General features: G+C 31.8%; 1 protein-coding gene across 2 annotated transcripts; it reads right to left on the reverse strand.

Moving 5' to 3' along the window:
• Positions 1-367: 367 nt before the first annotated feature.
• Positions 368-6897, reverse strand: LOC111389219 (outer dense fiber protein 2). 2 transcript variants are annotated; one of them, XM_023014109.1, is made up of 5 exons: positions 6763-6897; positions 4553-4899; positions 2421-4437; positions 1946-2152; positions 368-959 (listed from the first exon to the last, which is right to left on the reverse strand). In XM_023014109.1, exons 2-5 carry the CDS (start codon positions 4843-4845, stop codon positions 645-647), a joined length of 2832 nt encoding a protein of 943 aa, XP_022869877.1. In that variant the 5' UTR covers positions 4846-4899; positions 6763-6897; the 3' UTR covers positions 368-644. The 2 variants fall into 2 exon arrangements, with proteins under 2 accessions (XP_022869877.1, XP_022869878.1); XM_023014110.1 differs by having other exon boundaries at positions 6358-6897.
• Between the last annotated feature and the right edge of the window lie 8115 nt (positions 6898-15012).

A 15012-nucleotide genomic window follows, 5' to 3' on the forward strand; every position in this document is an offset into this window, starting at 1 on the left:
TCAAACATAAAATTTTAAAATGTTGTCATTTTTCCCCTCACAGACTAATTTACAAAGAAAGGGAAACAGATGCACCAATACCTTCGTAGATACAACTAGAGGAAGTAAGAATTGCATAAATAAACATAAATTTGGAGATACTACCTACATTTCGTGAAACAAGTTTGTGGAATAAAACGTAGACAAATTTTCTACAACATTCCGGATGAAGAACGAATACCAGCAAAAAAAAAAAAAAAAGAATGAAAGACGCCTCGAAACCATGGTTAAATGCTGACAGTAGATGCATTTAGAATGTTTTCATAGTTAAATGCTAGGCAAAAAAGTTTCAGGCCTTTTGCCTACAGTTGAAAAATATAAGGAAAAGTGAAAATGCCAAATCCCATGGAATCACAATTACTGTAAAGTTGACAAACAATCCAATACGGTTTTATTTCACAGTTGCTATGAGACAAGCTTCAACTTTCGAAGGAAAACAAAACCAACCCAAAGAAAGAAACCTATAGATATAAAATGTTATGACCTATTCATAAAAGAAGCTAAAATTTTGTCCATTATATTGTACATTACTGCATACCAAATTCCTCTAAATTACGTGAATCGTCATTCAACTTGAATTCCTTCAATTCAATATGAATCATTGATCACGCCAGTAGAAAGTCTCGAGTAGAATCCGGACTGGCAAGAAGATCAAAAGGTTTGCCTATGGTATCTTTCAAAATAGTGATTTGGCCTTCTTTCATGAGTATATCTTCATCGAGGGTTTCTATCTTCTTTTTCAACATATTGATCTCAGAATTCAGTAACATGTTCTTCTCACTATATTGCTTAATCTCCTCCCACATTAAATCCCTCTCTTCGGATACTTTTGGTAGTATTCCCCCTGCAATTGTCAGTTCTTTCTTACATTCTTGCAAATCAGTTTGGAGCTGATTAATAATATCATCCTTCTTCATCATCTGCAAAGTAGAAGAAAAATTAACATGGAAACAATAGCAGATAACCGAGGACAATGTTTCCGAAATTTGAAAAGCAAAAGGGATCACATCAAATTTTTGCTTAATCACAGAATAATGCAAAAAAAATAAAAAATTCAAGTGGGTATAATTGTTACGAACTCTCTTGACATTCTCTCTAAAGTGCTGCTTTTACTCTCTCAGAGAACACAATATCAAGATTCTATTATTTAACTTGTAAAACAAGTTTGCATCTTGCTAATTAGAAATAATGCTGAGACTCTGCACAGTCAATGAGAACAGTGTTCACTCCAAAAATTATCAAGAGTTTGGACAGAAATGAAAATACTAAATATTTATCAAATATTCAATTATTTCAGCGACCATGGTATATCTTAAGTAAGCGACTTGCAACTTCGCCTCAAATTTTGCTCAGAAGGCCATTTATGCATGGAAAAGTGGGGTCATCTCATTTCAACTTTGTTAACCAGAAATTGGGGTAGTTAACCAAATTGGAATAAAATATATTTGGGCCTTGTCCCTTGTGATGTTCCTCAAAAGCTATGTAGACCCATTCCTTTTGGGCCTTATGATGGTCCCCCAATGCTATGTAGATCCAATATTTTTGGGCCTTGAAATGTTTTTTAACCTCTGTTGTGTCGTCAAAATGTAACTTTTACCTTCACTTTTAGGGGATTTAGATAATTTTTTTCATACTGGTGTTTAAAGATTTAAGCACGTGAAGTTTACAAATTCTGCTCCCGCTATGCCTTGTGTCCTCCATTTAATCCATCTCTGCCATTTTCTGACGTACATGTTTAAAATAATTCTGACAGATTAATATTTGCACATGAAGACCTTAAAAAGGGATCAAAATGCAATCAGATAACAGATGAAACAATAAAAGCACTGCAAAAAGTAATATAAGCTCATAGATGAGAACATATAGTGTTGCCAGTTGCAGAAGAATAATAGTACTTTGAACTTACCTGAATTTCAAGATCTTTCATCTTGTGGTTTACACAAGAAAAATTATCCAATGCATTTTGCACTTCGCATTTGAGTATGTCATTACCTCTGACTGCAGCAGCCAGCTCAGCTTGAAGTTGCTCCATGTCGAGCTCTTTGGAATAAAGCTTCTCACGCAACAAACTTGTCAACAAGGTCTCTGCTTTTAACTCGGATCGGATTATCTCCTAAGCAAGATATAAAGATACTTACAAACTGGTATTGAAAACAAGACAAACTAGAGTGAAAATTAAGCCCCTATTTTGTTCCAATTATAAAGAGTTTTTTTTTTTTTTTTTTTTTTTTTTTTTTTTTTTTTTTTCATGCAAAAATATTTTATTACGAGAATGTTCGGTTGAAAATGAGTTTTAGAAAAAAGAGTTTTTGAAGAATGGTAGACAAACAAAGGCTAAATTTAAGCATGGGAAAAAATTAAAAACAAAGAAATCGATCAACCTCTGATTTCCGATCATCTAGTTTATATGACTCATCATCTAGAGTGGATGATTGAGTTTCCATGGTTACTGAGCCAAGAGTGTCATGCAACTTCGTGGATTTTGCATACAGCACACTGGAGATAGTCTGCACACTCCTCGTCAAGTTTTCATTGGCCCGCTCAAAACCTTGAAGCTTCACTTCACATTCAAGAATAAATTGGCAATCTAAACCTGTCTCAGAACCATGTCCACTTTTCAGTGTGCGTCCTGTATTGGCTTTTATATATTCAAGTAACTTCCTAGAAAGTTGGCTGCTCTCCTTAAAAGATGGAAGCACTTGATTTAGCAAGCAGCTAATACGATTCTGTAGTTCTCGATCTAACTTAAAAGTTAAAGTTGCACCATCTTTCCCACCATTTTTCAGACGATTCAATAGATCTATGTTCTCACGCCTAAGTGAATCGACTTCAAGCCTGTAAGATTCCACCTCTTTTCTCAGGGCATGCTCCACTCCAGTCAATCTCATATGTTCCACTTGCAGCTTTGCAAACTCAAAATCACAGTTCTCTAAAGAAACTTTCTTTCTAAGATCTTCACAAAGCCCTCGCAATCCATCAATTGTTTTCTCTTGATCTCTACAGGTCCTTTGCAATCTACTGATGGATCTATGCATATCCTTGCACTCAACAGTTTTCGCCTCATAGTTGCTTCGAAAGCAATCTCGATCTTCTTCTGCTGCTCTAAATTTGTCTTGCAGTTCAATAAGATTTTTCTGTAAATATTGCTTTTCTTCTCTAGCTTCATTGACTTGAGTTGTTATACTCTCAAGCTGTTTCTCTGAATTAGTAATTCTGGTTCTAGTGTCCATTTCCCTTTCACTGAAGGAAGATACTTCCATTTGAAGGGAAACGTTTTGCTCTGCGAGCTCCCTAACCCTCTCTCGAAGTCTGTGTTCTTCAGACTGATATTTTTCAAGTTTGTGGGACCACTCAATTGATCTCCTGTCCAATTCCTTTTCAAGTGCCAACTGCAACTCATGCTTTTCCTTCTCCAATCTCCGGGTCTGTGTGCTTGCCTCTTCACTTGCTAGTTTGAGCTCTTCCCTAAATAAGGCCTTTTCAGCAATCCGGTCCTGTAGGACAGCTGAAACCTCAAAGGCCATTTTTACCTTTTCCTCTGTTAGGCTTCTAATTGTCTGAATCAACACTGGCACATTGCACCCTCTGACCTGAAAAAAGTTTTCCTGCTCAAGTTCTTCTGATAGGTATGCAGCACGGTCTTCAGCTTCCTTGAATTTTCTAAAAAGTTCAATATCTGTATCATCTATAGCCTCGACATTTAGTGCAGACCCATCTTTACCACCAAAAGAAGTCTCTCTCTCTGAGAGTCCTAAAGTTTCTTCATGATGATATCCACCAGTAGTCTCAGGATGCCCGTCTAGCGTGCAGTTTTTTGTAGAAACTTCATCTGAATACGCACTGGGACTTTCATTGAAGGTTCTGCTATAGATATCTTCTATAGTGATTGGGGTCTCCGAGTCATATTCTTTTGACCTAATATTAGACAAAAGTCGAGATTGGGTAAGTCTCTCAACTACATTCTTTGCAAGTTTTCTAGGGGACTCTCGGCAAAAGCCATTCTCCTCCCAATCTCCAGATGACAACTGAAGCCGAGATACTTTTGCTTCTCTGAAGGATTGAGACTTTGGTTTCTGTTTCCTGCCATCACTTGGTGAAATAGGTGCAGTACATTGAACTCTTGGTGGCCGCATTCTCCCAGAGTTGCCATTGTCAATGTGATTTCTTGTGGAAAAATGGGTCATTGAAGCACTCGTATCCATCTGTTGTTCTCCATCAATGTAACGATCCAAAACTTTATTTGATACATTACTGGAGCCATATGAAGAGGCCTCAGATATATCAGAATGTTCTCGCGAAGCAACACTACCTGATTTTCCCACTCTCTGCTCATTTCGTACCTTGCCCACTTCAAATTTTTTTTTCCAGGATTGTCTCTCAGGAGTTGGAGTACGACAACTGAATCAAATAAAAATTGCAACAATCAATGCCAAGAAGAAACAAGTTTACACTGCCAAGGCTTGGAAAACAAATACCACTTAAAGCCATGATAACAGCATTACAAATTGCTTACCGGGTGGAATGTTGACCAGATTGCTTGTGCGAATTACTGGTACTACGAGGTGAGCCACTTGGATCGGCAAAATTCCCATAGTGTAGGGCTCCAGATGAATATGAAAGGCTTCTTCTAAGACAAGGAGCAGTACCAAAAACCTGATTTTCTGAGCCATGTTTTTCTTTTCTGGGATTGTTAATACTTTCTCTTGGTCTCTCCCAGTAAACTTGCTTATCTGTTGATGGTGGTGAGACTTGATTATTGTTTTTGCCATTAGATGCATTTGATCTAAACGAAAAGAGCTTCTTCATCTTTATGCCTTCAGCTCCAACGACTAATATTTATCATGAGAATTGCCAACAGATCTACATAGAAGAAATATAGGAACATTTACATAGATTGCTAGAAGAGGAGGAAACTAAATGAGAGGGGACAACAAGTAACCAAATGATGTTGCAGACAAGATAACAACTACCGAACACATAATTTCATCGACAAAATGTGTATATTTTCAAGACATATTTCCAAAATATGATTCCACATGCAAATCTAGACATCATTAAAACAAATTAGCTCCCACCAACTTCCATATAGATCAAGAAAACACCAGTTGTAGGCCAGAAGATATACATATGAGAAGCATTACCAAAAACATACAGGAGTATCCTAAAAAACATCATTTTCATCAGTTAACAAGGTTTCAGAACAAGGAGACGTTATTGCAAGCTGCAATGTAAAATATCAATCTCCTAACCCATTAGCATACAATATTTCTTCCTTGAATCTGATCTGCACCATGAAGCATCAGAGAAAATGCAGAAGATATTATAATCTTTACACCCAGCAAAACATAAAACCATCAAACTGGAAAGTTCAATAAAAATAGGCTTAAACAGCTTGATATGTTCACGACCTGTAACTCCCTGCTACTACAGTAGTAACAGTACAATATGTAAGCTAAAAAACTGAAAAGCATAGCCCAAAATAATCAATTAATTTTTCTGCAAGTGCAGCATTGATTTGAGTGACCTCCTTTTCCTTTACCAGGAATCATGAGACTCCTCTTGTGAAAAAGTATAATTAATCAATGTGTTTCTGACTCATGATTAGAAAAGCATTAGAGTTATAAGTTGTTATTAGGGTCAAGATGATTTCTGGGGCTTAAAGACCATATTGCCCTCAATTCTTCACATCCATCTTGTCTTTATACACTAAAACACCACCTAAACTTTTTCAAGAGCATCTTGGGTTGTGCTTACAAGTAACCTATTTCAACAAACGAACTTAAAACATATTTTTCTAGAAAGTAACTTTTAAGCATGACCATACGTCTCGCTCCGTGTCAATTAATATAACAAGATCCGCAACCTTGCATAGCAGAAATGAAAACATATAAATCCTTCCATTCGAAAAATAAAACACACAAACCAAGAAAGATTAAGAAAATGACTGTAAATTGCCCATTTCGGATCGGTGAACTTTGCATCTTAAATTAAATATAAATCCCAAGATTGTTTCCAGAATATAATATCTCTAAAAATTTATCCAATTTCAGAGCAAAATCACATTTCTAAAACCCTACAGAAATAGCATTAAAGAGGAAAGAAAAACAGATATTAAAATAGACTATTTAGCCGTACAGAAAAAACAATGAAAAATTAAATCCCAAGATTATCTTCAAGAGAAGAAGACGAAGAGGAAACAAAGAGAAAATTGCGTTTTTTCTTGAAATTATCGAACTCTAGTAAAACAGAATCATCTTTATCAAACCCTAAAAAAAACACATTATATTAATGAAAAAGGATTGTAAAATAAAAACTCACAAATTGCTACTCTTTCACTCCCAGCGATAAGCAACGAAGTGACCGTTAGAGAATATAATTTCTGGAGTATAAGAATAGACACAGTAAAACCAAACTTATCTGATTAATATTTCAAATATCTAATTAATGAATCGAATCAAACTATCATTTTCAAAGTAAATAAATTCAACGATACAGCCTGTACTTACCAAATACAATCCAAATATATTCAAACAATTTCAAATTCAAAAAAGAAAAAGAAAAAATAAGAAGAACTTCCAATTAACGTATCCCGAAATCCAAGGAACGCCGCGTGTAACAAATTTACAGACAAAATCACCATCAATAAAAATGGATATAAATACACATAATTAAATCTACATATACACACAGAGAGCATAAAGAGCTAGTGAGAGAGTGAACAACCTCAAATGGCGGCTGATTAAATGTGAAAATTGTTGGCTGAAATTTCGAGAAATTGGAAAGAACAAAGTTAGAGAGAGAGAGATAACAAAGCGTTCCCTTTTGCGTCGAATTGATGATACTCAAGTACTCGCGAGCGCTCAGCCACTCACAGAGTGTATGATTAGAGTAAGAAGAGAAATAATGACAATGATAGGGGTAAATTTGTCAAATGGGAAAATTTTAAAATTCCGATGCCGCGCAACAGGCGGAAGGTTTGGCTTTGTGGGCCACGGCCTCAAAACTTTTTTTCCTGCTGAGTCACCTACCTTTGAGCCTGTGGCAATTAGATCCCGAGCCTTCCATTTGTGACATCTCAGGTCCCCGACTTACGGAAAAGGTATGCTACGGCCTTCCTTAGCTGATGAAAAAGGTCGAGGTTCAACTTTTAATTTTCTTTTATGTCTGTCCCAAATTATAGGTTGTTGAAAATATAACTTATTTTTTAATTTTTTAATAAAATAATGTTATTTACATTAATGCATAACCATCTGTTATGTATATGTTACATAAGACAACTGTCTTAATGAGCGATTACGAATGGCATTATTCTTTTTAATATATCTCTATTTAATGTGATTTGTTATCAAATAAATATGAATTACTCATATTTAAATTTTAAACAATTATTTAATGTAGGATATATTTTAAAATACAAAAACATTTTATGTTTTCAAATATATTGATTGAACCTTTTAATTTGTACGAAAATAAAAACAAATATATCTTTATGGTCAATGGAGCATGAGGGGAAAAAATAATAACAAAATTAATTTCTAAGCTGACTCAAACACAGACTACAGGATGTATGGGTAATTTAAAAATTGCTCTTAAATTAATTCACAAGGATGCACTTAATTGAATCTAATATCATTTCTTTTTTTCAATTTTCTTGTACTAAAAAAAGGCTATAATAGGTTGTCTGTATCTTTTTGAGTTAATAGTTTAAACCAATGCTCACTATCTATGTTTATTGCTTGTTAATTAATTTTTTTTAAAAATCTATATTTTTTGATCCCTATCAAACAATGGCTTAATATTGACATTTAGTATTTGTCGAGCGACGTCGACGACAATAATAGGCAGAGGCAATAGTGGGGGTAGCATTAGGCGGATTGGGAAGAAAGTGTTAATCAAAATAAAGACGTAGTTATTATTTTAAATAAAATCATAGTTATTAATAGCCAAAATATAATTTTAGTTGGCTAAGGATGAGATTAGCACACTTTTCATTAGTTATGGAGGAGAGTCGAAGGCTCAAAAGTTGGGGGGCCAATTGAAATATTTTCAATTGACATACGGTCGATAAAATAGCTTTTTTATTTCCTTGTTCCCTTTCAAATGAGAGGCCTTCACATTCCTAATCCAATAGATCACATACGACCTTGTTTGCCTTAACTTGACAAATCACATCTCCACACGACACATAAAAGGAATTTAAGAAGTATATATAATGGACCATGAAAAAAGGAAGTTAAGAAGTGCGTACAGTGGACCATGATATATTGCTCTTGAATCACTTACTTTGTTACCAAATGAATTTAAATATTTCTTTTTTAGTATTTTATGCTTATTACCCTTAAAGATAAAATACATTTAACTAAATTTTGGAAGCTAAAATCACACATATATTTGGTCATGTGACTTGGATTTATATATTATTTTTAAAAATTTATAATAAACTTTCTCCCTGTTATAATACTCTCTCCATTATCTAAGAATACATCATTTGACTTTTGTTTAAAGGGTTTGTCAAGGACATGGCATAATGACATAGGCGGTCGAAATAATTTGGGATCTTTTCCAAAAATAAAAAATAAAAATAAATAAATAAATTGTAAATATTAACTTTAGCGAAAAAAATATTCACTGACATAATTATTGTCTAGTTTTTCGTTGATACAAACGAAATTATCAACTACAATAATTTTAGTAATCATCGACATACATTTCCCGACAATTATTGATCGCAATACTGTCTACGATGTCATCGCTGATAAAGAATTATTTCGTAACTCTTTCATTTTTTAGAATTTCCTCACTAACTTATGACTTCTTTTAAATTTTATTTTAATCTCAACGAGTTTTTTCTACATTAATATTTCAATTTATATTTTTTTATTTTGTTTATTGACTATGTTTTCGTCATTAATTAAATTTATAGTAACGTTTGATTTTTTTTAACATTATTAATTGAAAAATCGTTAAAATGCAGGGACTAGCATGCAAATTATGGATAAGGGCATGTTTGTTAGTGGGATGTTAATCATTTCAGTGGGACCTGTCTTTAGAGATGCTGTGGAAAGCGTGGTTGCTAGTATGTAAAACTTTGATGGCCTGATTCGTCTTCATCATTTAAACAAGATTATGGTACTAAGAACAAATACCAAGTGATATAGATTTTATGGGTCACAAGGATTGCACGACAAATATAGAAACGGACCCACCTTCATTTGCACGTCGTTCGAGTATCGAGACAGTCGTAACACAATTAGCCTCTGTTTGAGACCCATTAAGATCTAGAAAAAAATTCAAATTATGTGGGCCTGCATACATTGAAAATTTTAAATGGTTGAAAAACGTCAAGCAAATGTAGTTTTATAATTGACTTTTCACATCATGCCCTTGTTTGAGCCCCATTTTAAGGGGAATGAATTTTTGAATAATGTATTAATGAGAAATATGTGATTAAAAAATAATGAAAAGTTTTGAAATTACGTGTAATATTATTTTATTAAAAATGTGTGGTTGAAGTGATGTCAAAATACTGTAGAAGAATTCATTTTTTCCAAAGAATGGGATCAAACAGGGGCCATATTTTTTTCAGGTTTCCTTTCACAATCAATATTCGGCCCCAGTAAACAAAGTACTGTTGAGTGTTGAAAAAATTACAATCTCAAGCCCTGTTTGACTCACATTCTTTAAAAAAAAAAAATACATTCTTAAACAATGTCATTTCATCCACACATTCTTCAATAAAATAATATTATAAACAAATTCAAAAATAATCCTTATTTTTTGACCATACATTTCGCATCAATACATTACTCAAAAATGCATTCTTATGATATTAATGTGGTTCAAACAATGGCTAAATATTTAATTTTAATGACAATCAAACGCGGATATGAGGTTTAACCTCAGCGCTCAACTTTTGTGTCTTCTACCTAGTGATTATGCAAGAGATGGTTTTTGTTATTACATGGAGTGAGAAATGAGATGGAGGATTTTGCAATTGGATTTAACTAATTTGGACGCTATTCATCAAACAACTAGTTTAATTTAGACGAAAATTCATAGAATAGATCACGAAACATGTGAAATCTCAAAGCAAAATTAAGTTACATGAGTTGTCTTTTAGTATTCTTGTACTTACACGAGATATGCCATCACAATAATAAATAGCGTCAAAGAGGCAGAGTAAACCACGGTAGTTACAGAAGGTTATCGAGGACAAAGTAATTAAGTGAAAACCACAGCATTCAGGTGCTAAAAAAATACAATGAACTCTACCTAGTCTTTGTTTAAGTGGGAGCTGAATGATTGATTGTTACAGTTGAAACTTGAATGAACAGTATTGTAACTCTATCTCAACAATCGAGTATATTGCTTGCAGAAAAGCATTCTACTGAAGATGATGGGGTTTTAGTTGAGAATTTGTTTTTCTAATTATTACTCGAAAATTTGGTAAATTATATTTGATTTTAAAATATAAATTTGGCTACATTGGGAATTAGAAGTAATTTCTCGATCTGGCTAAAAAAGATGCTGTGAAACTAATAACATGGATTTATGTGAAGAACTCCAAAGTCATAAAAATCATGAGTTGTTAAAGACATAAATACTTAACTATATGAAAATATCGTTCAAGCAGTCTCACACGTCACAAACCCCAAGCACACCCTAAATCGAACTCTATGAGACTTCAAAATCATGAGGTCTCACCTGAAGAAAACTCATAATTATCTTACAAACGATGATAAAGAAAATACAACATGAAAACATCTATTTATATGACATAATCAACTAATCCTACTCCGAATAGGAAATGATAAACCACTCTTATAATACACAAAAAAATAACACAAATCCTATTGAAACAAACGATATAAATTTAATTCCAATTTTAACTATGGAAATGTTAAGTTTTCGGGGGTGGGGGGGGTGGGGGTGGTTAACTGTTGATTAATTGTCGACTATCGTAACTTAAATATTAATTAATAACTGATCATATATCCATACAGACCTAATTATTAGGATTATTATACAACTGCAAACATATTTCTTATATATAAAGATAGAATTTAAGTTATCAATAAAATATATACACAAATTTATTGACTCACTCTATTTTCTTTCTATACAAATTAAATATTATAGAAGAATACTGTATCTTTGCTTCTACTAATTAATACTTATGAGAGTATTATATTATTGCTCCAGAATAGCATCATTTAATATACAAGTATTATTAAAATATATTGTATTATCACTTTTTGTAAAAGTATGAGTTTAAAATCAATTTTTTAGAAGATTTAAATACTATTGAATAAGCATAACTTTATGAATATTAAAAAAAAACACGAATTATTCCTCAACAAACATGAATTTAGTATAATTCTATCTTAGAAGAATATATCCCGTGCGTTCTCGAAGAAGCGCAAATTAGATGGTAGAATATTGTGTCATGCTTCGTGAAGAAACATAAAAATTTATATTCCAGTATTCCGTGATTCGAAGGAGGTTTATTCAATTTGAACTTTTAAAGACTTGTTGGGATTTTATAAATTTTGAGGTATTTAATGTAGATTTTTTGAAACTCTCTAAAAAATTGGTGTGTTCAGTCGAAATTTTTATAATTTTAAATTAAATAAAAGTCACTTGTATTCAATTAACACATTTAGAAGTTTCTATAAGTTGGGGCATTCAAAATGTCAATTACTTATAAGCACTTTTATAAAACTAAAAGTCTCTCTAGGTGTTAATTTCAAGAAAAAAATATAAAAATAAAATCTTAAAATTTGTCTCTTATTTATTCCAAAATTTTTGGGAGACAAAAACAAAAAAAAAAACTAATTATTTTTTGTTTCAATATTTCTCTTCCATTTTTCCTTCTATGAACATTAAAGCCATGATTATTTTTATTCCTCCCAATTACATTTGTTTCTATTTTCCTTTTCTATCTCTATTTTATATGAAAAATTAAATTGCAATTAAGAAATCTTATAACATTTTTCTTTTTTCAATTATTTTTTTATGAAAAAAATCAAATTGAAATTAAAATTTACAAGATTTTATATAAAGGAATAATTTTGTATTAAATCTAAATATGTCGATTTTTTGTTTACTTTTTAAAGGTATGACATATTGATAATACTGACGTTAAATAGTGATTGATGATGAAGAAAAATAATTATTGGTTCAATTCTTCGCCTTGTTGACATAAAAAATGATTAATCAAATTTTATTATGTTTGACTCATTGTGATCATTTAACAAATCACGATTCTAGTTATCGAATGACTGAACAATCGGGAGCAATTTATTTACAATACTTAGTTAACATTTATAAAAAGTATGTATTAAATTATGAGTTCGGTACATCTTGTTTAACAGAAAGACAAATATTCACTGCTCACTATCAGACAATCACTTTATTCATAAACTTCGTGTTTTTATTTATTATCAAAGAAAATTAAATTTATATAAAATAGGGATGTTAATGGATTGAACTAGCTCAACTCGTCCACCCCTAGATTTGGCTCAACCCACCAGACAAGTTGGTTCGTTCTCACCGCAAAACGAGACATGCATAAACTAGCTCACCTCAATTTTTTTGTGCACGACTCGCAAGTCACCTGTTCTATGAATTTGTTTTTAAATTCTAATCAAGTAATAAGTAATAATTATCAACACAATAAATTAAAATTGTTCAATGTGATTTTTCAATTATGATATACCATTTAATTTTGTTTTAATTTATTAACAAATATAATATTTTAGTTCATTAAAATTTTTAATTTAACAAGTTTAGTAATAATATAATTTTTAATTAAATAATTTAAAATAAATTTCGTGTAAGATCATTGAAGATGATCTCAGCCAGTGTCATTAAATTAGCTGCAAAAGCATCCATCGAGCTCGTAGGTGTCTTACAAAATGCTTTTGCAACACACCTACGGTGAGCCATTTAGAACTCTCATGGCTCACTCACTAGTTGCTTTCACGGGATTTTTCGATTTGTCACGTTTCATGACTAATATAAAAATAAAATCTTAAAATTTGTCTCTTATTTATTCCAAAATTTTTGGGAGACAAAAAAAAAAAAAACTAATTATTTTTTGTTTCAATATTTCTCTTCCATTTTTCCTTCTATGAACATTAAAGCCATGATTATTTTTATTCCTCCCAATTACATTTGTTTCTATTTTCCTTTTCTATCTCTATTTTATATGAAAAATTAAATTGCAATTAAGAAATCTTATAACATTTTTCTTTTTTCAATTATTTTTTTATGAAAAAAATCAAATTGAAATTAAAATTTACAAGATTTTATATAAAGGAATAATTTTGTATTAAATCTAAATATGTCGATTTTTTGTTTACTTTTTAAAGGTATGACATATTGATAATACTGACGTTAAATAGTGATTGATGATGAAGAAAAAAAATTATTGGTTCAATTCTTCGCCTTGTTGACATAAAAAATGATTAATCAAATTTTATTATGTTTGACTCATTGTGATCATTTAACAAATCACGATTCTAGTTATCGAATGACTGAACAATCGGGAGCAATTTATTTACAATACATAGTTAACATTTATAAAAAGTATGTATTAAATTATGAGTTCAGTACATCTTGTTTAACAGAAAGAAAAATATTCACTGCTCACTATCAGACAATCACTTTATTCATAAACTTCGTGTTTTTATTTATTATCAAAGAAAATTAAATTTATATAAAATAGGGATGTTAATGGGTTGAACTAGCTCAACTCGTCCACCCCTAGAATTGGCTCAACCCACCAGACAAGTTGGTTCGTTCTCCACACAAAACGAGACATGCATGAACTAGCTCACCTCAATTTTTTTGTGCACGACTCGCGAGTCATCTGTTCTATGAATTTGTTTTTAAATTCTAATCAAGTAATAAGTAATAATTATCAACACAATAAATTAAAATTTTTCAAAGTGATTTTTCAATTATGATATACCATTTAATTTTGTTTTAATTTATTAACGAATATAATATTTTAGTTCATTAAAATTTTTAATTTAACAAGTTTAGTAATAATATAATTTTTAATTAAATAATTTAAAATAAATTTCGTGTAAGATCATTGAAGATGATCTCAGCCAGTGTCATTAAATTAGCTGCAAAAGCATCCATCGAGCTCGTAGGTGTCTTACAAAATGCTTTTGCAACACACCTACGGTGAGCCGTTTAGAACTATCGTGGCTCACTCACTAGTTGCTTACACGGGATTTTTCGATTTGTCACGTTTCATGACTCGTCTTTGGAGTGAGCCGCCTCAATTCCCATCCCTATCTAACGCATTCAAAATGTACAAAATTAAAGTATACTTCTTTCTTTCTTTTTTTGCCTCAAATCTCAAATCTCTTTTTGATTAAACAACTAATTGTATGACCCCCCCCCCCCCCCCCCACCCATAAGTTTATCAACAAATAATTAATTTTTAATTGAATATCAAGTTAATAAAGAAGAATTCAACAATTTTTACTTAAATACAACAGATAATATATGTTAGTTGAAATGAGACTTTAATCTTTGCATCTAAAAAGTAAATGAAATTAATATTAAAATGATTAAGTATGATGTTGTTTAGCACTGGTTGTTTAACTTTTATAGTGCATAATTAATTTAAAATAAATTTCGTGTAAGATCATTGAAGATGATCTCAGCAAGTGTCATTAAATTAGCTACAAAAGCATCCATCGAGCTCGTAGTGTCTTGCAAAATGCTTTTGCAACACACCTACGGTGAGCCATTTAGAACTCTCATGGCTCACTCACTAGTTGCTTTCACGGGATTTTTCGATTTGTCACGTTTCATGACTTGTCTTTGGAGTGAGCCGCCTCAATTCCCATCCCTATCTAACGCATTCAAAATGTACAAAATGAAAGTATGCTTTCTTTCTTTCTTTTTTTGCCTCAAATCTCAAATCTCTTTTTGATTAAACAACAAATTTTA

This window comes from Olea europaea, unplaced genomic scaffold (assembly GCF_002742605.1).
Source record: "Olea europaea var. sylvestris unplaced genomic scaffold, O_europaea_v1 scaffold571, whole genome shotgun sequence".
Taxonomy (NCBI): domain Eukaryota; kingdom Viridiplantae; phylum Streptophyta; class Magnoliopsida; order Lamiales; family Oleaceae; genus Olea; species Olea europaea.

Excerpts from the sequence above, each read along its gene's own strand:
- LOC111389219 (XM_023014109.1), bottom strand. The coding sequence starts at position 4,845 with ATGAAGAAGCTCTTTTCGTTTAGATCAAATGCATCTAATGGCAAAAAC. Across the intron at positions 4,438-4,552 it reads TCTGGTCAACATTCCACCCG|TTGTCGTACTCCAACTCCTG; the intron begins GTAAGCAATTTG and ends TATTTGATTCAG. Across the intron at positions 960-1,945 it reads TGAAAGATCTTGAAATTCAG|ATGATGAAGAAGGATGATAT; the intron begins GTAAGTTCAAAG and ends TCTACTTTGCAG.